The following is a 26,915-nucleotide window of genomic DNA, read 5'->3' as shown; positions in this document are numbered from 1 at the left end:
ATACACATTATGGTCTAAACTAGTGTAAAACGTAATGCAGCATCTAAATATGGAAAACACACAAGCAATAGTAACAAAGCTGAAAATATCACTTCCCCCAAACATCCTTGTCCTTCTCCCTCCATCCCCGAAGCCAAATTTCAGCCTCTCCCACCCTTAGCCATGAAGTCTCTTCCACTGTTCAGCTGGAAATGTCTGTCATAAGATATTAACAGTGATGGCAAAATAGTTTTCTCTGAACATTCACACACTATAGAATACCTCTCCGTTTCCTGAGGGGACATTTTTATTCTGGGAGGATCAGTAGCTGTAATTGGAGCCCTAGCACCAAACCAGTGTAACTCCAGACACCCCTTAGGGTAAGCACCTCTCTGTCGATGAACAGACTTTGCCTCAGGAAGGCACACAGCTCCCACGTCAGTGGTCATTGTGCACTATGTGGGCGAGACAAGGAACATCGCCGGTCCCATTGGACAGACAGACTTATCCAGAGGTCCCGGAGCTTGTGCCCTCAGAACAATCCTGAGCCAAGGTCCCTTCTTCTTGATCCTTTCATCTTGGAGTCCATGTCCTGCTTCCTATTTCATTACGCTGAATTGTATTGAGCTCCCTCTCCTGCAAGCAATATTTCTCCTCTTAACATTTTGAGGAGCCAATTGGCTACTTATCGGTCCATTTTTCTTATGTGAACCTCCCGCTGGGGTTGATTTTGTTGTCTGTCCAATGTATTGATAGTAGGTGTAGGAGCAGAGCAGGGATTTCCAGCTCCCACTCAGGTGCCTTCCCTGGAACATGTCACACTGTCTATGGCTACCAGAGGGTGGTGAGGGTCTGGACATGGGGAAGGGCCTGGCTCTGGTTAAGCCTGAGCTGTATGAAGTCCTAGGAGCTGTGTCCCCCTGAGCATCTCTAAAGGGATTTGGGGGTAGGGTCCCAAATCTGTCACACCCCAGTAAGTTCTTTATACAAGGTTCAATAAGTGCACTCCAGGGCTCAGACTCAGGACACAGCCAATGCACAGGCAGGGCACAGAGCTGTGCATGAGAAGCCATCCCAGGAGAAGGGCCAGTGAGGTGTGAAGGAAAATGACAAGTGCCCAGCTTTGCCTGTTGTCCCTGGAAACTGAGCATGAATCTTTCCCATCCTGTCTTCCTCCCTCTCCTCACCTTCATCCTCAGAGCAAGAAGCTGAACTCCTAAGATTCCTCAGTGAGGAACCACAGTGATCCTTCCAATAGAAAAGAAAGGGACACCCAAGATTGTCTTCATTCCTGGGCTCTGTCACAGGCTCAGCTTATCCAGATGAAGAGTGTGCAGATCAAAGGCTTTTAATCCCTCAGCTGAGCTCTCTGACCACTGTGCAGAATATCTAGAATCAAGGGCTGGGTCTGAGGAGCATAGAGACAGGCAGGTGCAGGCAGCAGATTTGCATGAAGGCCCCTCCCTTCTCTGAGGCAGGGGGAAGGGATAAGAGAGGTCTGGGGGAGCCAGGATCAAGTTTGGGGGCTCAGAGGCAGTGTTCTTGGAGCATCTCTGCTATGGCCTGGACTCTGCTCTTCCTCACCCTCCTCACTCAAGGCTCAGGTGAGGCCTCCAGGGAAGGGGTCCCAGGGGCATCTGGGCTGATCCTTCATCTCCTATTTTAGTCTCACCTGGGCCCCAGCACTGAACTTACCCAAGTGTGATTTTGCTCTTTTCAGGTCCCTGGGCTCAGGCTGCCTTGACTCAAACTCCCTCAGTGTCCGGGGCTCTGGGACAGTCTGTCACCATTTCCTGTGCTGGAAGCAGTAAAGACATTGGGCGTTATAATTATGTCTCCTGGTATCAACAGCACCCAGTCACAGCCCCCAGACTTCTGATTAATTATGTAAATACTCGGTCCTCTGGGATCCCTGATCACTTCTCTGGCTTCAAGACAGAAAACACAGCCTTCTTGATCATCTCTGGGCTCCAGTCTGAGGACGAGGCTGATTATCACTGTTTTTCATATGTGGGCAGTGGTACTTACCACGGTGGTGCCAGTTCATGGGGAAGTGAGACCAAAATCTGCCCTCCCCTTTCAGGATCCCTCCTCATTCTGAAGATGCTCCCTCACCCAGCCAACAGGGTCATGCAGCACTGCCTAGGTTTCCCTTTCTTCTCATCTTGTCTTCTGCCATGAACTTCAGACAGAAACACTCAGTTTGAATGTATTTTCACGGTGTCATATGGGCTTCCGCTTGTCCTGTATCCCCAGAGGCACATCCCTCTCCTCATTGTCAGAGGCAGAGTGAAGCAAACGCCTGCCTGGTGTACCTTCTGTTGTTTTCAGGGAAATCTGACTGTAAATTTCTCCACCAACTCAGCTACTCACCGCCCTGGATTCAGTTCTCCAGTGATGTAACAGTAATTGAAATAAACCTATTATTCCAATCAGGTGGTACTGGTAGAACAGGCTACACTAACAGACTCATAGAACATTCTTATGTTAAAGCTTCTTTATAAGGATTTTGTACATGCAAGCAGGTGAAGCTTCTGCCTAACCAAGCAATGACCCCGAAAACAAGAAATTCGTTGAGTGTCAGCAACAAACATCAGAACCCATGGCAACCCTGCCCCACACGTCCCGTTCCCAGATATCAGCAGTCAAGCGGCACACGGGGCTTTGACACCACATGAGGATTTCCACAGAAGGTGACACTGAGCCCACACAAGAGAAACTGGATGCACATCACCAGGAATTTCTCAGTTCCCCTCTCCCCACAGTTGTCCTATGAAAACTAGCCAGGATGTCTGAAAGGCTAAGATGACTTTAGAAACGAGAGTCCCTCATCTTCCAGGTGGCTGCCACCTGAATAAAACCACTTTCTCTTACATCACCTGCCCTCTCAAGTACTGGCTTTCGAAGCAGAGGGCAGCTGGACCTGCATTCGGTTACAAAATGACTGTCATATTCAACTCTGCATTCACCAATGTTCTAGTCACAATAGTTCCCTGAGGGGGTCATTGTTCTGCACATGTATTCCCAAAGCAACAGCACCTGAGAGAATGTCTGCACATTGTTGAGAGAAGGAAGATAAGCAGAACACATTTTTCTTCTCATTGTCCCTCATCTTTGACTGAGCTTGGGGCTGAGCTCTGAGAATGGGACTGGATGACTCCATGGTCACTAAGAGTCTCCCTGCCCCTCGCTCCTGCCCTGCCCCCACCCAGAACCCTGAAACCCTGTCTGGGACACAGCCCGATTCACACACTGCCTCCTCATTAGAATGAGCTCTTTTTAAAATGGGCTCTTTTTTCCACAAGGGAAGAAACAGCAGGCTGTCCTCAGTTCTTCCAGGACCTTCCTGTGTGTCCTGCTTCTTTGGGGAACCTTCCAGGTTGCTACCTGACTCCCACTTCTCATGAACCCCGGAAGTACACCAACCCCTACATATCTACGCAGGATTCTGTTGAATTGCTTTGAAAACAGCCTTAAATTCTAGAATGCCTGATAGGATGACCATGTCTTCCCAGTTCTAGAACTTTCCCCGACTCTACACTGTCACTCTAGGCACTGTCCTCATTCTTGGGCAAACCAGAATAGATGTTCCCCTTCCCTAATAACTTTCTCATAATGTCTTTCATCTTCAGTTATGTTCCAATCTTGTCCCAGTTACCTTCTTTTACTCCCCGCCCCCACAGTAAATGACCAGCACCTCAATCATCTAAGCAGCTGAGTCACCAAACACTGGGCAAGGTCCTCTGTTCACAGAATCTGAACATCTCAACTCATGGCCACAGGTCTGTATCAAGCTGGTCAGAGGCGGCACCTGCCCACAGGGCATGTGTCTCTGCAGAGGAAGCCTGTAGGCAGTGGCAGGGTCATTGGGGTTTTCACCTGTGCCTGTGAGTCATCAGAGCTCCACAGGTGTGGTAGGGTTCCTGGGCATCTTAACAAAATGAAGATAATCTGTGGAAGGGGAGGATGTTTGAACACCATGTATCCCTCAAGGGGTTAATATCCAAAATATGTCAGAAAAATACATTTCTAATGTGTTTATGGCCAGAGGTAGGCTTGGACTTGAAGCCAGTCTCTGAAGAAATGAAAGGCCCCACACTACCATGCAAACTGTGAATTGTGGGGACACTGTCTCCTTGATGTTTGTGTTTCAAAGATCTGTGGCTCAGGTCCTAGAGAAAGACACCCCTGGTTGTTAACCCACATAGGGGCTTCTTTAGTTATTTTGTAGATTTACATACAATTTCAAGAAGACAGGAAAGAATTTACAACACAAGTTTTCTATACTAAATGCCAAAAAACAAGAGAGGATGGCTTCCCTTCCTCTTTGACTAGGGAACACCCTTCCTCATAAGGTTTTTATTTACTATTACACAATCAGATCACATTTAGAAAAGAATTCATTTGGGGGAAGTCACATAGTATGTACCCAGGCGTCACTGTAGTCTCATATTTGAGCCTCTGAATGATTCCACACTGAGGGCCATCGTTCCTGCTTCTCCCCTGCTGTGTGGACGTGCCCTGGACCTGCGGAGTGAGGGACAGCAAGGAAGGACAGACTGCTTCATCAGAACAGCATGAGGTGGGGCTTTGCCTTTGAGCTTGGCTCTTTCTCTTTCCTTTCCAGTTACTTTGTTCAAGGATTCCTGGTGAATTTGTTGCCATGGACTCCAAAAAGCCCACAAGGGCAGTTGTTTCACATTTTCTTGTGTTTGCTCATGGGCACTTTGTCAACTTCTGCATTTATTCTGCCTCTCTGTTGTAGGTAGGAGGAAAAGAAAAGCACTCAGGTGCATTTTCCTTTGATGTTTCTAAATTTCTCTTATTGTGAGCATATCATACCTGAAGAAGGGTGTGAGAAGTGATGATGAACGATTTAGAGAGAAGGACAAATGGAAGCTACATCTACCCCACGCTACCCCTACTCATGCAGGATACGTGCGTCTATCCGACACACAGTTACTAGGGTCCTGCCTTGATGTTAATCCCTTCTTTGCTCTTCTCCATATTCTTTCCACCTAGTTATCATCCTCAAACAATTTGCAACTTCCAAGCAGAGAGTAGAAAGCAACACATGAGATGATGGGGAAAAAGGACAATGTGTCTATCAGATGGGGCCCTGGGAGGGGCCATTAACCTTGACAGAGGCTCAGGGTCAATGTTAGGGGAGCTTCCCTGGGAGTTTACGTGATCCCTTCCTGAAGATGACACTCAAAGCCCAGGAGAGAGAGAAGGGGACTCGGAATTGGGCACATGGCCTTCCTGAGTAATGGGCAGGCACTGGGTCTGCAACAGGAATATTGTCAGAGGTTATCTGCTGCCTAACTCAGCACGTTTTCCCAGCACAGTCTGCCATTGCTCCTCTGGGCAGGGAGAGAGAGATTTAGCAGTTGCTGATCAGGACATTAGTGCACGACTCATGTTGAGATGAACCTAGTTCACACCAGAAAGTGCAAATAAGAGTCCAGGCCGAACACATGAACATTTCGGGACAGTCTCCTTGGTGTCAACTCTGTGGGGATGTTAGCTTCCTCAGGGATGAGCTTTGGAGTGTGTGAGGAAGAGTCTGGAACAAGACTATCTCCAGAGGGAGGCTGTCAAAGGGTGCAACATCTCTAAAGGACAAGGCTTCTCATTACAATACCCACAGCATCTACAAGTCTTGGACCCCTCTCAGCCTAAGTCATTCCCTTTGCCTTTTGTCAATAAAGAGCTGGTGAGGGGAGGGGCCAGTGTACTGTGTTCTGTTAGCCTTAATGCCAGCGGGGAGCGAGTCTGGAAGTTTTTCTATTTATGTGACAACATCTACTCACTCTAATTTTTCTTTCCCTCTCGGCCATCACTTCCACATTCACAACCCAAGGAGGATTCTCAGGGAGTAAAATTCCATGGTTGGTATTTTACTAATGAATGAAGGAATAGTTACAGAAGCCAAAGAAGGGTCTTGACAAAGGTCCCTAGAAGGAAGAATTGGGTGAATTTGCCTTGTGGCAGTTTTTTTCTTTCCTTTCTGTTTCCTTTTCTCTCTATTCCTATCTTTTTTCCTTTCCTTCTTTTTCGTGTTTCTTGTGCTTGGGGTTTGTTGAGTTTCTGGATTACAGTTTTCCTTCTATTCCTCCGTGTGTCTCTTCAATTTTGTATGTATTAGGCACTTCAAGTTTAAGTTCACAGATAACTTTAGATTTCATTACTTCATTTTTTTCTACATTTTACATTGTACAGTTTCCTTTGCGATGACTTAGAGGTCTCTAGTCTTTTGTTTTCTGGTCTTTAGTCAATTCCATAGAGTGTAGTTCCTTTGTTTTTGTTTGCTATTTTTGTTTCCTTATATCTTGTACTTCTCAGCTGAGATGTTCTATATCTCTGCTCATTTCCAGAGGGTTTCCGCCTTACTTCTTTTATCAGCTTTTAAATAGCTGTTTTAAAGTGTTTGGGGAAAAGTCCAGGATACCTGTCATAGTGGGGGTAGCATGTAGTCAATGTCTTTTTTACTCAGTCGAGATTACCTTCATGATTCATGTGTAATTTTGAATTCTATCCCACATATATCCACTGTTACATTATGGTATGAATCAGTGTGTGTCTTCTTTCAAAAGTTGATTCTTTCTGATCACCGTTTTTGCGTGGTTCGGTTCAGGTTGACTGTTCCCAATAGCATGTAGCACTTTTCTAAAAGCTTCCTCACTCATTCTAACTGTGGTTTTACTCTCCTTCATCACTTGGACAGCACAGACAACTGAGAATTCAACCGATATCTCAGGTAAGAGTTCCCGCAGCCTTGGGATTGGGCGTTGACCTGCGTATTTCAGGTAACACATGGGCATCAAATACCTGACTCTTTTTTTTCTATTTTCCTGTTACCGTTGCCCTTGTTTTCTCATGTGTTTGAATTCTTCCAACACAGTGTTGGTTGTGTTTTGTGGAGGAAGGCATGGACATATGTGTTCACTCACTTTTAATCCAGCATCTTAATCTGCTCCTGCCGAGGTGTGTGGTCTCCATTCTCTATGTCCCCACAGGCTCCTGGGATGCACTGGGGAGCAGCTCTTACTCCTGTGGAAGCAGGTCACCTGAGGTGCCACAATAGTGACACCATATCACAGCACCATGTCGGGCAGAGGCAGAAGTGGCCTTAAGATTTGAGGTTGCGTTATGACAGATGGGGGAGGAGAGAGAGGGAGAGAGAGGGAGAGGGAGAGAAGTGCTTTCACTGACTTTGCAGGAAATAAACTTCTGTGGCTGACATTTAACTATCAACTGAATAGTTACTGAAGCCTAAGGAGGACTCTAGAAGGGTTTCTACAAAAACAAGGAGTGGACTGGGTGGTCCTTGCTTTGTTCTATTTCATGGTTCATGTGCAGGGCTTGGGTGAGCTTTTTGAATCTATAGGTTCATATCTTTTAAAAAACTTTGAGTGTTTTGGCCATGAGATGTTCTTCTGCTATTTCTTCAACTTTGGAGACTCCATTCACATGTTTATGAATTCTCTTGTTATCTTACATCTCACCGGTAATTCTTTTAATTTAAAAATGTGTGTTTATTTTGAATAATTTCCGATGAAAAGCTATGCTCTCATAGTTATAGAAGACTACCTGTGATGCAGAAATGCCATTCCTGCCATCTAGTGTAGTTTTCACTTTTAATGGGTTCATTTGTTATCTTTATTATTTTCTGCTTCTTGACTAAGAGTTTCCATTTTCATTCATTGCAAGAGGCTTTTCTCCACTTAGGCCATCACTGTAGCAAGAGTCTAGTTTTTCAGTCTTCTCTCAGGTGATTCGAACATGTGGATCATTTCTGAGCTATCATCTGTTGATTGTCTTTACTACACTTGCGGATGTCCTGTTCCTCTATGTCTAGTAATTTAGGATTCTCTTCTGGATCTATGTTATATTATGCAGTGAAACTGTGGATGTTGTTAAATGTTCTGTTGACTTTTTTATTTTAGAAGATAACCTGCCCTTTGGGTTTGGCTGACAAGTTCCTCCCAACTGTCTGTGGTGGGTGTTCAAATGTCCACTCACTTTTAAGTCTCGCCAGCACTACCTGGATCCACAACCACTTCGCCCCACCCAGGGGCCTTCATTGAAACTAGGCAGCCAGCTGCCTCTTAATTCTGCTCCAAAATCTGTCCTTCCCCTTTGGGGACCAGTCCACACAAGCACACTTCAGAGGTGGGTCCAGAAGTTCAGGAGCCATTAAGGAGGTTATTTTCTCAGGATTTTTCTTACCACTTTCTTTCCATTCCCCAGATCCTACTCTTAGCTCATCCTTCCCTTAACCACGACCTTGCCCTTGTTGTACTTTTGAACATGTCTGTCACTTGTCACATACAGTGACACATAAAGAGTTTCCTCAGAATGGTCCCACTCTATAAAACTCTTATCCCACTTCCTGAGTGGACATTTCTCTTTCCATTCTGGGTAGAATATGTCAGGCCTGATTGGGGTCTACACCCCAAACCGACCTTTTCCCAGAAAAGCCTATCATGTCTCTGTGGATGGAAGAGATGTCCCTTCAGGAAGGGCCAGAGCTCTGGGGTGAAGTTGTTTCAATGTGAGGGGATGAAAGTTTCTTACCCCCTGTGACAGACCGACACTCCCTGAGGGGAGGTCCCTGAAATGGGGCCCTTCGATCAATCCTGACCCCATTCTCCTTTTCAAAACTCCTCAAACACTGGACTTCCACGCTTGCTGTTTATTGCATTATTTTCAGAACTAGTGAACTTGCTGTTCTCCTTTCTGGAATATTTTTTTCCTCATTTCAAGACGGCAATTGATCAGTCTTCTCTTCATCTAGCCTTCTAGACGGGGTTGAAACTATCTCATGTCCGATGTTTCCTCAGCCCTGAGAGGTGTGTTACCAGGTCAACGGGACCAGCACAATGGTCCCATTCGGTGGGTCTGGATCACCAGGGATGGCAGCTAACACATTTTGTTCTAGAAGAAGCTGGTGATGAAGTGACAGGACAGTGAACAGGACCAGGAGTGTTAAAGAACAACCTTCAACTGAGTTCATTTGAAGATCTGATTAGCTTTATTACATGATTCATATATTGACCTGTATCCTGCCCAGTAGGGGGAGAGCTTTCTCTATCTGATCCTGCTCCAGGAAGAGCTTTCCAAAGAGCATCCCAAGGGAACATTTTTTATAGGCAGAAAAAGGGTGGGACTATGAAGTAAAAAGAATAAATTATTTCAAACAAGGGCATTTTTCCTTTGAGGAAGGCAGGGTTTTCATCATGCAGGTGATGGGACCAGTGCTGGCCTAGAAATGCCAGACTACTAAGTTTGAAGTCCCATCCCTGGGGCAGCTGAAACTGCAATTGAGGTAGGCATTAAGTTTTGGTTCGATAATGCACTTTAGCAAAAAGGAGTCCATTTTGGCCAGTTATTTCTGTTTTTAACACCCAGAATCAAGGGGCTTGGTGCTGAGTTGAGATGAAAACTAAGGAGCCTGGGCTGTGAGCAGAGCAGGGAGGGGTATTCAGCAGCCTTCCTGATATACTCTACCACCTTGAGGTTTGTCACTCCAATGTTAGCCACCAGGTGGCAGCAAAGTCCAGATGTGCGGAGGTCTTTGCTGTGCTTTACCCTGGCAGGTATTAGGTCCCAGAGCCTGGTTCCAACTGAAGTCCTCCAGAGGGAGAATTCAGAAGTACAGTGTCCCCAATCTGTACTGCAAGACAGGAGCATAAATGTCCCCAGGTCTCAGCCTCAGAGCAGTGCAGAGACGGAGGAGAGAGGATGAAGAACCAAGCAACTGAGGAGGATAGGAAGGGAGTGAAGGATGTGAACAACCACCAACTCTGCCTTTGGTTCCTGAGAAGAAAACCCATTAGATTTCTCCTAACCCTAGCCCTTCTGGACCCTGTCCTCTCACCCTTCAACTATGCTGAGCAAAAATAAAGTACTGAGGTTTCCAGTGTATTTAGCCAATCGAGCACACCATGAAACCTGCAGTTGGGTGGATGGGCACGTTTTAAGTTCCAGTGCATTTTCTGGGCACTTTGATGGCTCAGTCTTAGAAAATCCATATCAAAAGGGACTGAATGCCTCAGATTGGCTCTGCACCCCAGGATGCAAAATATCTAGAACTAAGGATCAGGTCAGAGTGGGGTGAGGAGACAGAAAAAAGAAGCTGATTTGCATGGAGGCCCCTCCCTCCTCTGAGGCAGGATGACAGAATAAGAAAGGTGTGGGGGAGCCAGGCCCAGGGTTGGCGGCCCAGAAGGCAAGGTTCTTGGGGGATCTCCACCATGGCCTGGACTCTGCTCCTTCTCACCCTCCTCACTCAGGCCTCAGGTGAGACCTCCAGGACAGGGACCATGGGGACATCTGGCCTCCTTCTTTGTACTGCTCTGCTCTCCTGGGCCAGCACTGAACTGAGCTCTGAGTATGTTTTTCCTCTTTTCAGATTCCTGGGCCCAGGCTTCTCTGATTCAGCCGTCCTCAGNATGAGAGATGAGGGAGGAGAGAGAGGGAGAGAGAGGGAGAGGGAGAGAAGTGCTTTCAGTGACTTTGCAGGAAATAAATTTCTGTGGCTGACATTTTACTATCAACTGAATAGTTACTGAAGCCTAAGGAGGACTCTAGAAGGGTTTCTACAGAAACAAGGAGTGGACTCGGTGGTCCTTGCTTTGTTCTATTTCATGGTTCATGTGCAGGGCTTGGGTGAGCTTTTTGAATCTATAGGTTCATATGTTTTAAAAAACTTTGAGTGTTTTGGCCATGAGATGTTCTTCTGCTATTTCTTCAACTTTGGAGACTCCATTTACATGTTTACGAATTCTCTTGTTATCTTACATCTCACCGGCAATTCTTTTCATTTAAAAATGTGTGTTCATTTTGAATAATTTCCGATGAAAAGCTATGCTCTCATACTTATAGAAGACTACCTGTGATGGAGAAATGCCATTCCTGCCATCTAGTGTAGTTTTCACTTTTAATGTGTTCATTTGTCATCTTTATTATTTTCTGTTTCTTGACTAAGAGTTTCCATTTTCATTCATTGCAAGAGGCTTTTTTCTACTTAGGCCATCACTGTAGCAAGAGTCTAGTTTTTCAGTCTTCTGTCAGGTGATTCGAACATGTGGATCATTTCTGAGCTATCATCTGTTGATTGTCTTTACTACACTTACAGATGTCCTGTTCCTCTATGTCTAGTAATTTAATATTATCTTCTGGATCTATGTTATATTCTGCAGTGAAACTGTGGATGTTGTTAAATGTTCTGTTGACTTTTTTATTTTACAAGATAACATGCCCTTTGGGTTTGGCTGACAAGTTCCTCCCAACTGTCCATGTTGGGTGTTCAAATGTCCATTCAATTTTAAGTCTCACCAGCACTACATGGATCCACAACCACTTCGCCTCACCCAGGGGACTTCATTGAAACTAGGCAGCCAGCTGCCTCTTAATTGTGCTCCAAAATCTCTCCTTCCCCTTTGGGGTCCAGTCCACACAAGCACACTTCAGAGGTGGGAACAGAATTTCAGGAGACATTAAGGAGGTTATTTTCTCAGGATTTTTCTTACCACTTTCTTTCCATTCCCCAGATCCTACTCTTAGCTCATCCTGCCCTTAACCACGACCTTGCCCTTGTTGTACTTTTGAACATGTCTGTCACTTGTCACATACAGTGACACCTAAAGAGTTTCCACAGAACGGTCCCAATCTATAAAACTCTTATCCCACTTCCTGAGTGGACATTTCTGTTTCCATTCTGGGTAGAATATGTCAGGCCTGATTGGGGTCTACACCCCAAACCCACCTTTTCCCCGAAAAGCCTATCATGTCTGTGTGGATGGAAGAGATGTCCCGTCAGGAAGGGCCAGAGCTCTGTGGTGAAGTTGTTTCAATGTGAGGGGATGAAAGTTTCTTAACCCCTGTGACAGACAGACACTCCCTGAGGGGAGGTCCCTGAAATGGGGCCCTTCGATCAATCCTGACCCCATTCTCCTTTTCAAAACTCCTCAAACACTGGACTTCCACGCTTGCTGTTTATTGCATTATTTTCAGAACTAGTGAACTTACTCTTCTCCTTTCTGGAATATTTTTTCCTCATTTCAAGAAGGCAATTGATCAGTCTTCTCTTCATCTAGCCTTCTAGATGGGGTTGGGACTATCTCTTGTCCGATGTTTCCTCAGCCCTGAGAGGTCTGTTTCCAGGTCAACGGGACCAGCACGATGGTCCCATTGGGTAGGTCTGGATCACCAGGGATGACAGCTAACACATTTTGATCTAGAAGAAGCTGGTGATGAAGTGACAGAACAGTGAACAGGACCAGGAGTGTTAAAGAACAACCTTCAACTGAGTGCATTTGAAGATCTGATTAGCTTTATTACATGATTCATATACTGACCTGTGTCCTGCCCAGTAGGGGGAGAGCTTTCTCTATCTGATCCTGCTCCAGGAAGAGCTTTCCAAAGAGCATCCCAAGGGGACATTTTTTATAGGGAGAAAAAGGGTGGGACTATGAAGTAAAAAGAATAAATTATTTCAAACAAGGGCATTTTTCCTTTGAGGAAGGCAGGGTTTTCATCATGCAGGTGATGGGACCAGTGCTGGCCTAGAAATGCCAGACTACTAAGTTTGAAGTCCCATCCCTGGGGCAGCTGAAACTGCAATTGAGGTAGGCATTAAGTTTTGGTTCGATAATGCACTTTAGCAAAAAGGACTCCATTTTGGCCAGTTATTTCTGTTTTTAACACCCAGAATCAAGGAGCTTGGTGCTGAGTTGAGATGAAAACTAAGGAGCCTGGGCTGTGAGCAGAGCAGGGAGGGGTATTCAGCAGCCTTCCTGATATACTCTACCACCTTGAGGTTTGTCACTCCAATGTTAGCCACCAGGTGGCAGCAAAGTCCACATGTGCGGAGGTCTTTGCTGTGCTTTACCCTGGCAGGTATTAGGTCCCAGAGCCTGGTTCCAACAGAAGTCTTACAGAGGGAGAATTCAGAAGTAGAGTGCCCCCAATCTGTACTGCAAGACAGGAACATAAATCTCCCCAGGTCTCAGCCTCAGAGCAGTGCAGAGATGGAACAGGTAGAGTGAAGAACCAAGCTACTGAGGAGGATAGGAAGGGGATGAAGGATGTGAACAACCACCAGCTCTGCCTTCGGTGCCTGAGAAGAAAACCTGTTAGATTTCCCCTAACCCCGGCCCTTCTGGACCCTGTCCTCTCACCCTTCAACTATGCAGAGCAAAAATAAAGTACTGAGGTTTCCAGTGTATTTACCAATCGAGCACATCGTGAAACCTTCAGGTGGGTGGACGGGTGGGCACGTTTTAAGTTCGAGTGCATTTTCTGGGCACTGTCATGGGTCAGTCTTAGAAAATCCATATCAAAAGGGACTGAATGCCTCAGATTGGCTCTGCACCCCAGGATGCAAAATATCTAGAACCAAGGATCAGGTCAGAGTGCAATGAGGAGACAGAAAAAAGAAGCTGATTTGCATGGAGGCCCCTCCCTCTTCTGAGGCAGGATGACAGAATAAGAAAGGTGTGGAGGAGCCAGGCCAAGGGTTGGGGGCCCAGAAGGCAGCCTTCTTGGGGGATCTCCACCATGGCCTGGACTCTGCTCCTTCTCACCCTCCTCACTCAGGGCTCAGGTGAGACCTCCAGGACAGGGACCCTGGGGACATCTGGCCTCCTTCTTTGTACAGCTCTGCTCTCCTGGGCCAGCACTGAAGTGACCTCTCAGTGTGTTTTTCCTCTTTTCAGGATCCTGGGCCCAGGCTCCCCTGACTCAGCCTTCTTCGGTGTCCGGGTCTCCTGGACAGTCGGTCACCATCTCCTGTGCTGGAAGCAGCAGTGATGTTGGGTATGGTAGTGATGTAGTCTCCTGGTACCAACAACAACCGGGCACAGCCCCCAAACTCCTGATATATTGGGACAGCAGTAGACCCTCAGGGATCCCTGATCGCTTCTCTGGCAGCAAATCTGGCAACACAGGCTCCCTGACCATCTCTGGGCTCCAGGCTGAGGACGAGGCTGATTATTACTGTGCTTCATATACAAGCAGTGACACTCTCCACAGTGGTTCGAATTCATGGGGAAGTGAGACCAAAACCCACCCTGCACTCACAGCCTTCCTCCTCACTCTGCAGATGCTGCCTCATCCCTTTGCAGGGAGCTCATGCAGCAGGGCCTGGAGAACTCCTTTGATACCCATTGACATCTCCTCTCCCAAAGCTTCAAAAATGCAGGGTTTCTTTCACATGCTCAGAATTCTCCCATTCCAGACCTGACAGGGTCAACTCTGTCTTTCACATGTTCTCTTCTCACACATGAAATCCAAAGGAATTTCTCTCTCTGGTTTGTTCCTTTGTATGTGTTTCTTGGACCCAGTAGGGGACTCATTCCAAACCGTTCATTGTAACAGCCCCTGGGAGCCCCACCCTCTGCTTCTTGTGTAGTTTTCCCACAAAACTCTGGAAAAGTGTCATTTAAGTCTCTTAATTTCCCACACCATTGCAGACTGTCATGGACTGAGTTCCCCACAAATGGTGTTGGAATGAGAAAAAGAAGTTTTTTTTTCTTCCTATAATCTTTCCCCCGTCCTTAACTTCCTCAATTCCTTTCTTCCCTTCCTCCTTAAGTCTGTCTTTTCTTGCTCTGAGTATTCCCAATAATGAGAAAAGTTTCATGTGGAAATTTAAGTGAAAGATTCTACCTCTCTCAGAATCACCCCTCCTCTCAGACTCCTGAGTGATTCTCCTAGAAGCAGCACTGCAGAAGAAATGTCTTCCCATTACGCAAGGATGTTTCCTAAGGGCTGTTTGGTTCTTCAAGACATATCTTGGGCCCAGGCTGGTGTAGCTCAGTGGATATACTGCTGGCTTGTGAACTGAAGATTTGTTGGTTCAACTCCCAGAGTATGTGCTGGCCAGGTTGCATGTTGGTAATGTGTAAGAGGCAACCACACATTGATGTTTCTCTCCTTCTCTTTCTCTGTCGCTTTCCCTCTCTCTAAATATGAATAAATGAAAAGTCATTTACAAAAACAGAAAAAGATATATCTTGGATGTGGCTTTCCAGACTGTGTGATTTTCATGATGTTCCAGTTTGTTTGTATCTGTGATCCTGGTTTCAATGAGTCATGAAGCACAAACACACATAACTCAGGCCCAGAAATCACTGACCATTGAATGAGCTGAGCTTAGGAGCCAGAAGATGCCCTGCAGTGACCTCATCATCCCAGGTTGTGAGAATTCTCTCACTTCAGCCCTGACAGCTCCAGATCTTGAAATTGACCTCTATCTTCACCAAATCTAAGTGGGTAGTCATCCTACCTGGAGTCACATCTTTGTTATAATCTTCTCTGTTAAAGTTACTTGTTCAGAATTTTTCCAGTTACTCCTTTCTTTCCTCATTAAGAGTCAGTACCTTCATGCTTTAATCATCCAGGCTGCCACAGTGACACAGGTGGACCCATCCCCAGCTGGGTCACAGCACAGTGGGAAGGGGTCTCTGCTATTGGAGACGCAGTATCAGGTTCTGAGTCACAATCCTGTGTCTGTGTAATGATGGTAACAGGGTGAGCGGGTTGATAGGTTGCGTGTGTGACAAAGTCCCTGTGCTGAACACCAGTAGAAAGCAGAGTGACAACTGCCCTGATGATCCTCCCTGGCATCTTGGGCATTTCCTTCTCTCTGAATTTAACAGCAATGCCAGTATTTTATAATTTCTGTTGATGTACGTAGGGTGTAAGAGCCCCCATTAACCCTTCCAGTGTTTCTCATCTAAAGTGAAACCCCAATTTCTCTTTTACAATTAAGTCACTATTATATGAGAAGGGAATTACAAGGAGAGCCAGTAGCTAGATGTGTGTTGAGTGAACAGGATCTCTCTAATATAATTTCCCTGGAGCAACAACACTTGTTTCTTGTGTACTTGGAATGAATACTAAAGGGACAGACCCCTTAATTATCTCAAATAAGGCAACAGAATACCTGTTTGTCTTTTTCAGATGCAGATCTAAATGGTCATTTTTAATGGAAGAGATTAAACATGCTCTACATGGTTCTATGGTCAATATATCTGCACATGTTTTTCTCCAAATGTGCTCAGATACTCAGCAGCACAGGGCAATGACCTTTCGTGGGTCCACACTGTGTCTGTGTCAGGTGCCACACTTTTACACTATATCTCTTTGAAATATTTAATCTTTTATATTGCAATTTTAAAAATCTTCAGCTGAGGATATTTTTTTTCATGAATTTGAGAGAGAGAGTGAGGATGAGAGAGAAGTATCGATCAGACACTTCCGGCACACATCAGACCAGGGATTGAATCTGCAACAAAGACACGTGCTCTGACTGGGAATTGAACCTGTAGCTGTTCTGTTATGGAGCAGTGATCCAATGAATGGAGCCACACCAGCCAGAGTATGATTGCCTTTTAAAGAAAGTCATCATATTCATTTTGACCTGAAAGTATGGATTTGGGAACAAATATAGTGTCTTTAAATTTGTTTGCTGCCCTTTACAGATTATTCATCATAGTTGCAAGTGTTCTTTTTGCCTGCTTTGGTGGCTGTCATGCTTAGTATTCCTATGTCACTACTTGTCATGCTGTCATAATTTACAGAAGGATTTTAAATGAAAGGAACACGGCTTGAAATTGTTCATTGTGTTAGCAGAACCAGAACCAGATTAAGGAGGAACCCAGTGAAGATCAGAGGTTTGTTTCTTGCTGTGGTATGTAGAGAACTGGAATGGACCCAGTGGGCCTCTCCATGGTTCCCCAGGACACAAGAATGAACTCTAGCTGATCCACAGGTCAGGTGATAAATCTCTGGGCAGGTCATTGATTACTGCCACTTTACTATTCTGTTACACTAGAGACATTATTCTCTATACCACATCGTATAGCACATACATGGGTGGAGGATGCCCACTGAAATCACTGTCAAATAGAAGAGTGTCACTTCCTCCCTCATCGGAGTCCCTCTTCTCCAGTTTCTGAGGCCGCCATAGTCTGTGCTCTCCTTTGGCCAGAATGTCACCTCTTTGCTCTTCACAATGCCCATGATGTGGAATGAACAAAGACACTAAAATAGTGTTCTCTGGGCATTTCTCTGGGCAAATATTCTTGTTTACTCATGTTTGAATTCTTTCAACACAGTGTTCGTTGTGTTTCATGAACGAAGGCAAGGACACATGTGTTCACTCACTTTTAATTCAGCATCTTAATCTGCTCGTGCCCAGGTGTGTGGTCTTCATTTTCTATGTTCCCACAGGCTCCTGGGATGCACTGGGGAGCAGCTCTTGCTCCTGTGGAAGCAGTTCATCTGAGGTGCCAAAACAGTGACACCATGTCACAGCACTCATGTTGGGCAGAGGCAGAACTGGCCTTAAGATTTGAGGTTGTGTTATGAGAGATGGGGGAGGAGAGAAAGAGAGAGAGAGGGAGGGGAAGGGAGAGGGAGAGAAGTGCTTTCACAGATTTTGCAGGAAATAAACTTCTGTGGCTGACATTTCACTAACAACTGAATAGTTACTAAAGCATAAGGAGGGTTCTAGAAGGGTTTCTACAAAAACAAGGAGTGGACTGGGTGGTTCCTGCTTTGGTCTTTTTCATGGTTCATGTGCTTGGGCTTGGTTGAGCTTTTTGAATCTATGGGTTTATATATATATTTTTTAACTTTGAATATTTTTGGTCATGATATGTTCTCCTGCTATTTCTTCAACTTTGGAGACTCCATTTACATGTTTACTAATCCTCTTGTTATTTTACATCTCACTGATAAGTTTTTAGATTAAAAAATATGTGTTTATTCTGAATAATTTCTGTTGAAAGCTATGCTCTCATAGTTATAGAAGATTATCTGTGATGGAGAAATGCCATTCCTGCTATCTAGTGTAGTTTTCACTTTTAATGGGTTCATATGTTATCTTCATTATTTTCTGTTTCTTTACTAAGACTTTCCATTCTCATTCATTTCAAGAGGGATTTCTCTACTCAGGCCATCGGTGTAATAAGAGCTTAGTTTTTCAGTCTTGTGTCAGGTAAACCCAACATCTGAATCATTTCTGAGCTATCATCGGTTGATCATCTTTCTACACTTGTGGATGTCCAGTTCCTCATATGTCTAGTAATTTAGGATTCTCTTCTGCATCTATCTTATATTATGGAGTGAAACTGTGGATCTTGTTAAACGTTTTGTTGACTTTTTTATTTTAGGAGATAATCTGCATTTGGGTTTGGCTGACAAATTTCTCTCATTCATCTGTGAATGGGTGTTCAAATGTCCATTCTATTTTAAATTTCACCAGCACTACATGGATCCACAAACAGTTCACCCCACCCGGGGGCCTTCATTGAAACTAGGCACCCAGCTGCCTCTTAATTCTACTCCAAAATCTGTCCTTGCACTTTGGGGTCCAGTCCACACAAGCACACTTCAGAGGTGGGCCCAGAAGTTCAGGAGCCATTGAGAAGGTTGTTTTCTCGGGCTTTTTCTTACCACTTTCTTCCCAATCCCCTGATCATGCTCTTAGCTAATCCTGCCCTTAACCAAGACCTCACCCTTGGTGTACTCTTGGACATGTCTGTCACTTGTCATGTACAGTGGCACCCAAATAGTTTCCTCAGAATAGTCACACTCTATAGAACTATTATCCCAATTCTTGAGTGGACACTTTTGTTTCCATTCTGGGTAGAATATGTCAGGCTTGATTGGGGTCTGTACCCCAAACCCATCTTTTCCCAGAAAAGCCTGCCATCTTTGTGTGGATGGAAGACATGTTACCTCAAGAAGGGGCAGAGCTCTCAGTGAAGTTGTTTCAATGTGCAGGGATGAAGGTTACTTACCCCCTGTGACAGATGGACACTCCCTGAGGGCAAGTCCCCGAAATGGGGCCTTTGGAGCAATCCTGACCCCATTCTCTATTTCAAAACTCCTTAAACACTGGACTTCCACACTTGCTGTTTATTGCATTATTTTCAGTCCTAGTGGACATAGTCTTCTCCTTTTGGGAATAGTTTTTCCACATATAGAGAAGGCAATCGATCAGTCTTTTTTTCATCTAGCCTTCCAGGTGCGGTTAAAGCTATCTCCTGTTTAATGTTTTCTCAGTCCTGAGGGGTCTTTGACCAGAAAGCCGAGACCAGCACATTGGTCCTGTGGGGCAGGTCTGGACCACCAGGGACGGCAGGTAAAACATTTCATTCCGGAAGAAGCTGGTGACAACTCGAGAGGACAGTGAACAAGACCACGAGTGTTAAAGAACATCCCTCAACTGAGTGTATTTGAACATCTGATTAGCTTTATTACGTGACTCATATACTGACCTGTATCCTGCGCAGTAGCTGAAAGGGCTTAACAAGGAGCATACAAAGTGGATGTTTTCTACAGGCAGAAAGAGAGTGGGTCTAAGAAGTTAAAAGAATAGATTACTTCAGACAAGGGCATTTTCCCTTGGCGGAAGGCAGGGTTCTCATCAGGCCAATGACCTGACCAGCCCTGACCTTAAAATCCCAGACTGCTAGGTTTAAAATATCATCCCTTGGGCAGCGGAAACTGCGATTAAGGCAGGAATTAAAATTTGGTTTGGTGACACAGCTTAGCAAGAGGGACTCTATTTTGGCCATTTATTTCATTTTTTTAACATCCAGAATCAAGGGGCTTGGTGCTGAGTTGAGATGAAAACTAAGGAGCCTGGGCTGTGAGCAGAGCAGGGAGGGGTTTTCAGCAGCCTTCCTCCTGTACTGTACCACCTTGAGGTTTGTCACTCCAACGTTAGCCACCAGGTGGCAACAAAGCCCAGATGTGCGGAGGTCTTTGGTGTGCTTCACCCTGGCCTGTATGAGATCCCAGAGCCTGGTTTCATCCTCCTGAGTCCGTCCAGAGCAGTGCAGAGACTGAACAGGTAGGATGAAGAACCAAGCTACTGAGGAGGATAGGAAGGGGGTGAGGGATGTGAACAACCACCAGCTCTGCCTTTGGTGCCTAAGAAAACCCATTAGATTTCTCCTAACCCCAGCCCTTTTGGACCCTGTCCTCTCACCCTTTAACTATGCAGAACAAAAGAAAGTACTGGGATTTCGAGTGTATTTAGCCAATTGAGCACATCGTGAAACCTGCAGTTGGGTGGATAGGGACCTTTTAAGTTGGACTGCATTTCCTGGGCACTGTCATGGCTCAGTCTTAGAAAACCCATGTCAAAGGGACTGAATGCCTCAGATTGGCTCTGCTGCCCCTGGAGGCCAAATATCTAGAAGGAAGGATCAGGACAGAGTGGGATGAGGAGACAGAAAAAAGAAGCTGATTTGCATGGAGGCCCCTCCCTCCTCTGAGGCAGGATGACAGAATAAGAGAGGTGTGGGGGGATCCAGGCCCAGGGTTGGGGGGCCAGAAGGCAACATACTTGGGCAGATCTACAGCATGGCCTGGACTCTGCTCCTTCTCAGTCTCCTCACTCAGGACTCAGGTGAGATCTCCAGGACAGGGACCCTGGGGACATCTGGGCTCCTTTTTTGTACTACTCTGCTCTCCTGGGCCAGCACTGAACTGAGCTGTGAGTGTGTTTTTTCTCTTTATAGGTTCCTGGGCCCAGGCTTCTCTCATTCAGCCTTCCTCAGTGTCTGGGTCTCCTGGACAGTCGGTCACCATCTCCTGTGCTGGAAGCAGCAGTGATGTTGGGTATAGTAGTTATACCGTCTCCTGGTACCAACAAAAACCGGGCACAGCCCCCAAACTCCTGATATATGCTACCAGCAGTAGGCCCTCAGGGATCCCTGATCGCTTCTCTGGCAGCAAATCTGGCAACACGGCCTCCCTGACCATCTCTGGGCTCCAGGCTGAGGACGAGGCTGATTATTACTGTGCTTCATACAGGAACCCTGACAGTGTTCCACAGTGGTGCAACTTCATGGGGAAGTGAGACCAAAACCTCCTTGAACTCACTCAAGTCCCTTTAATCATAAACTCAGGCTTTCATTGGTTTATTCTTTGTTACTATTTTATTTTTAAATAATTGAAAACCTAAAATTTTAAAGATAACATAAAGAAATCCTATATAACCTTTATACCGATTTACCTCTTGTTAACACTTTACCATATTTGATTTTCATTATATTTCCCTATTTTTCATGGCAGCATATATATGCATATGTGTGTCTGTAGGTATAGGTATATGCACATACATAATATACATACATAATACATGCACACACATAACATTCATTGTCTGAGTTATTAATATAGATCCACCGGTACCTGATTTTATATCTATTTTTCTAGAATTCACATCCCATAACATACATCATTTCAAGGTACATGACCCTGTGCTTTCTATCATATTCACAAGTATGTGCACCCATTGCACTCTGTAACTCCAGGACGTTTTCATCCCCCTCAGTGTAACACCTCATCCATTACGGTCACTACCATTTCCCTCTTCTTTCAGCCCCTCCCAACCGGTCACTTACTTTCTGTCTCTCAGGGTTTGTCTATTTCGGACATGGCACACAAGTGGGATGACACACTCCCTGGTCTTTTTGTTTGATTTTCTCTGTTTACCAAAGTGTTTCCAAGGTTCCTTCAGGTTGAAGTGTGTATCAGGACTTCATCATTTGTCGTGGCTGAATAATACTGCATTGTATGGATAGGTCTCATTTCATTTATTCATTAATCAATTGATGGGCTCCCATCAGTTTATCCGTCTCTTCTGCCAGATCCCAAGGGCAGAGGGATCCTTTTGGGACATAGGGCATGTAAAACCCAAGTTATACATCACTTCACCTGAGGAAATAAAAATATAATACTATCAGGGAGGTACATAGGCAACAGCCAAAGCTTCAGTATTCTTTCATTTTTCCAGCCTTCTTGTAAGGAATTCCTGCTGAGGAGCATTTTTCTTTCTTCCTACCTGTTTCTTGAGCATGTCCTGGATGAAGCAGAGAAGGCGGGCAGGGGCCTGGGCCTCAGCTTCAACTGAGCAAGGGGGCCTCGTCTTTGTACTGGCTGTTTCTTTCTCTTTCCCAGTGCCCAGTGTTCTAGGTGACTTTCCACCACCTCCAAAAGGCTAAAAGGACGAGTGTTTCACCTTCCACTCACAGTTTGTCATAAAAAACTCTGTCCCTGTCTACATTTGTTCTGAGCTCTTCTCTATGGAGCTAAGGAAAGGAAAAAATTTCAGGTATGTTTTAGCTCACCTTTCTAAATTCCTTTTGCGATTGTATGCATCATTCCCAAAGAAGAGTATGTGAGATGAATATTCACAGTTTAAGAAAGAATAATAAATAGGAACCACCTCAACCCACCCAAAGCATATCCATCTCTCCCATTCCCCAAAGAGCCACTGTGCTGGCTTTGGTGTTAATCCCGGTATTGCTTTTCTTTTCACTCCTTCCCTGTACCTTCCTCGCTCTATGTCCACAAATGATGTAGATTTGAAACAGCCCAGCACGTGACTTTCTTCTCATTAGAATGGGATCTTCCCAAAATGGTTTCTGGTTCTATAGGGAAGAGATATTTGGTGAGCCTCTCTCCTGTTCTTCTGGAGTTCTCACTGAAGTCTAATTTGCTCGGCTATCTAAATACATTTTTTGCTAGACTTCACATTATGATGATCACTAAGCACACAAGAATTATCTATCTGTGCAAGATTTTGTTGGGCTTCTGATGGGCACTGAGTTTTAGTTCAAGAAGACCTGGTAGATAGCCATCCTCACTCTCTGGGTTTTAGTCCCGGAAGTCGCACTGTGCCCAGTGGGCCCTCACTCCTGTGTAAGCCAGAATGTTGGTCACTTTATCCACTAACTCGGTCTTTCTCACAACACTTCGATTTTTCAAAATTCTTTTTCATTATATTCTTTAGTTCCCAGAAACTGGTAATTACCTCCATGCTTTAATCCCATATGACACAAAGAATGATTTAGATTGACCCTGGAGCCACTCACTGGTCAGAGCACCAACAGGAAGGGGCGTCTTCTCTTGAAGACAGAGAATAAAGCCCTGAGTCACAGCCCAGCATTGGTCCAATTCAGGACAGAGGGTGCAGTGCCTGTAGGGTGTGTCTTGTGGAGGCAACAAATAGGAAGTGGGGGAGCTGAGTTCTGGTCTTTATCTTTGGAGCGATCCAGCACTTGCCTGCCAAACGTAAAACACGACCCGTTTATTTAAATGAATATTCTACATGTGAGTAGGAGGTCAGGTCGCCACCAATGCTCCTCCTCTATGTCTGATTCTGCGGTGGAGAAACCATTTCTTTTTCAGGGGGTAGTTAGGTGTTTTGTATTGTGCAGTACGTAGAAAACCAGTAGGTAGATGTTGAGTAAACAGGAGTACTCCCCATAGGGCATTTCTGGAAAAACCTTCTCTCTGTGTATCTGTTTTCTTGAGACAAGAAACAATTTGCAGATATGGCGACCCACATTTTCTCAAGTAATACAATTTCTCTCTCTCTCTTAATTAAAATTTTGGGTGAGTTTTTGTCTAACTTAGTAAAAATGTGCCAGATGATTTTCAGTAGAAGAGATTTCAATGCTTCAGTGTCCTCACTGTAAAGTCACCCCCCAGGTGGCATCATCAGTGTAACCAGATGATCGATATTCAGATTCCCACTAAACTGCCTGCAGATTTCAGCATTGGGTGTCATGTGTTATCCACAGCATTTTTCCACATATTTTACTTTTCTTAACAAATTGTGTATATGCAGAGAAACATCAGTTTTAATTTGTACAGAGAGATAAGTGAATTGAGGTTAATTGTGTATAAGTTTAATTTATATACATTGATGTAATTGATTAACAATGATTTTTTTCTATTTGTCCTTTTCCTCCCAATGGATGGCACTTTGTTTCTTTTAACTGTTTCATGCCTTCATGTGTGGGCATATGTGTCCAGGATATTTCAAATGAAATTGGACACCTGTAGCTTGGAAGGAGGATCCTCCATTTGCAGTAATAGGACATGGAACAGAGGTCAAGGTGGATCCTCACAAAGCTCAGACATTTGCCTCTTGCAGAAAATGCCTGGACACCTGCGGTGTCCCCAGGGAGCCCCGCCTCCGTGATTCTAAGAGACAAAAAGATTCAGACTTCTGGTCTCTGGTCCAGGCATGCATGCCATTCCTGGTGGATTTCTGAGCAGGTCACTGATAGATTAGCTCTCTCAAATTATACACATTATTGTCTAAACTAGTGTAAAAAGTAAGGCAGCATCTAAATGTGGAAAAACACACAAGCAATAGTCACACAGCTGAAAGTATCACTTCCCCCAAACATCCTTGTCCTTGTCCCTCCATCCCAGAAGCCAAATTTCAGCCTCTCCCACCCTTAGCCATGAAGTCTCTTCCCTTGTTCAGCTGGAAATGTCTGTCATAAGATATTAACAGTGATGGCAAAATAGTTTTCTCTGAACATTCACACACCATAGAATACCTGTCCATTTCCTGAGGGGACATTTTTATTCTGGGAGGATCAGTTGCTGTAATTGGAGCCCTAGCACCAAACCAGTGTAACTCCAGACACCCCTTAGGTGAAGTACCTCTCCGTCGATGAACAGACTTTGCCTCAGGAAGGCACACAGCTCCCACGTCAGTGGTCAGTGTGCACTACGTGGGCGAGACAAGGAACATCGCCTGTCCCATTGGACAGACTGACTTATCCAGAGGTCCCAGAGCTTGTGACCTTAGAACAATCCTGACCCAAGGTCCCTTCTTCTTGATCCTTTCATCTTGGAGTCCATGTCCTGCTAAGTATTGCATCACTCTGAATCGTATTGAGCTCGCTCTCCTGCAAGCAATATTTCTCCTTTTAACATTTTGAGGAGCCAATTGGCCTCCTGTCAGCTCATTTTTCTTATGCGACCCACCCGCTGGGGTTGATTTTGTTGTCTGTCCAATGTATTGATAGTAGGTGTAGGAGCAGAGCAGGGATTTCCAGCTCCCACTCAGGTGCCTTCCCTGGAACATGTCACACTGTCTATGGCTACCAGAGGGTGGTGAGTGTCTGGACATGGGGAAGGGCCTGGCTGTGGTTTAGCCTGACCTGTATGAAGTCCTAGGAGCTGTGTCCCCCTGAGCATCTCTAAAGGGAGGTGGGGGTAGGGTCCCAAATCTGTTACACCCCATGAAGTTCTTTATACAATGTTCAATAAGTGCACTCCAGGGCTCAGACTCAGGACACAGCCAATGCACAGGCAGGGCACAGAGCTGTGCATGAGAAGCCCTTCCAGGAGAAGGGCCGAGGAGGTGTGAAGGAAAATGACAGGTGCCCAGCTTTGCCTGTTGTCCCTGGAAACTGAGCATGAATCTCTCCCATCCTGCCTTCCTCCCTGTCCTCACCTTCATCCCTCAGAGCAAGAAGCTGAAGTCCTAAGATTCCTCAGTGGGGAACCACAGTGATCCTTGCAATAGAAAAGAAAGGGACACCCAAGATTGTCTTTGTTCCTGGGCTCTGTCACAGGCTCAGCTTATCTAGATGAAGAAAGTGAAGATCAAAGGCCTTTAATCCCTCAGCTGAGCTCTCTGACCACTGTGCAGAATATCTAGAATCAAGGGCTGGGTCTGAGGAGCCTAGGGACAGGCAGGTGCAGGCAGCAGATTTGCATGAAGGCCCCTCCCTTCTCTGAGGCAGGGGGAAGGGATAAGAGAGGTCTGGGGGAGCCAGGACGAAGTTTGGGGGCTCAGAGGCAGTGTTCTTGGAGCATCTCTGCTATGGCCTGGGCTCTGCTCCTCCTCACCCTCCTCACTCAGGGCTCAGGTGAGGCCTCCAGGGAAGGGGTCCCAGGGGCATCTGGGCTGATCCTTCATCTCCTGTTTTAGTCTCACCTGGGCCCCAGCACTGAGCTTACCTGAGTGTGCTTTTGCTCTTTTCAGGTTCCTGGGCCCAGGCTGCCCTGACTCAACCTCCCTCAGTGTCCGGGGCTCTGGGACAGTCTGTCACCATTTCCTGTGCTGGAAGCAGTAAAGACATTGGGCGTTATAATTATGTCTCCTGGTATCAACAGCGCCCAGGAACAGCCCCCAGACTTCTGATTAATTATGTAAATACTCTGTCCTCCGGGATCCCTGATCGCTTCTCTGGCTTCAAGACAGGAAACACAGCCTTCTTGATCATCTCTGGGCTCCAGTCTGAGGACGAGGCTGATTATCACTGTTTTTCATATGTGGGCAGTGGAACTTACCACGGTGGTGCAAGTTCATGGGGAAGTGAGACCAAAATCTGCCCTCCCCTTTCAGGATCCCTCCTCATTCTGAAGATGCTCCCTCACCCTGAGCCAAAGGGGTCATGCAGCATGGCCTGGGGTTCCCTTTCTTCTCATCTTCTCTGCTGCCATGAACTTCAGACAAAAACACTCTGTCTGAATGTATTTTCACGGTGTCATATTGGCTTCCTCTTGTCGTGTGTTCCCAGAGGCACATCGCTCTCTTCATTGTCAGAGGCAGAGTGAAGCACAAGCCTGCCTGGTGCACCTTCTGCTGTTTTCAGGGAACTCTGACTTTAAATTTTCCACCAACTCAGCTACTCACCGCCCTGGATTCAGTTCTCCAGGGATGGAACACTGATTGAAATAAATCTATTATACCAATCAGGTGGTATCGACAGAACAGACTGTACTAACAAACTCAAAGAAGATTCTTACGTTAAAAGTTTCTTTATAAGTATTTTATACACGCAAGCAGGTGCAGCTTCTGCCTAACCAAGCAATGACCCCGAAAACAAGAAATTCGGTGAGTGTCAGCAGCAAACATCAGAACCCACGGCGATGCTACCCCGCACGTCCCCTTCCCAGATATCAGAAGTCAAGCTGCAGATGGGGCTTTGACACCACATGAGGATTTCCACAGGAGGTGACACTGAACCCACACAAGAGAAACTGCACACACGTCTCCAGGAATTTCTCAGTCCCCCTCTCCCCACAGTTGCACTATGAAAACTAGCCAGGATGTCTGAAAGGCTAAGATGACTTTTGGAACGAGA

The 26,915-nt window shown here is 45.6% G+C and overlaps 1 gene segment (V, D, J or C); it reads left to right on the top strand.

Moving 5' to 3' along the window:
- The first annotated feature begins 13,512 nt into the window (after positions 1-13,512).
- LOC118981411 (immunoglobulin lambda variable 2-18-like) overlaps positions 13,513-26,915 on the top strand; it is a 32,483-nt gene continuing 19,080 nt past the window's right edge. The window contains 3 exon segments of the V gene segment in view: positions 13,513-13,591; positions 20,529-20,836; positions 24,928-24,933. Of these exon segments, the coding sequence occupies positions 13,546-13,591; positions 20,529-20,836; positions 24,928-24,933 (360 nt within the window).

This window comes from Sturnira hondurensis, unplaced genomic scaffold (genome assembly GCF_014824575.4).
Source record: "Sturnira hondurensis isolate 20B ecotype Veracruz unplaced genomic scaffold, ASM1482457v3 Scaffold0001932, whole genome shotgun sequence".
Taxonomy (NCBI): domain Eukaryota; kingdom Metazoa; phylum Chordata; class Mammalia; order Chiroptera; family Phyllostomidae; genus Sturnira; species Sturnira hondurensis.
The sequence above is the reverse complement of the archived record's forward strand: the minus strand, read 5'-3'. Positions and strand labels throughout refer to the sequence as shown.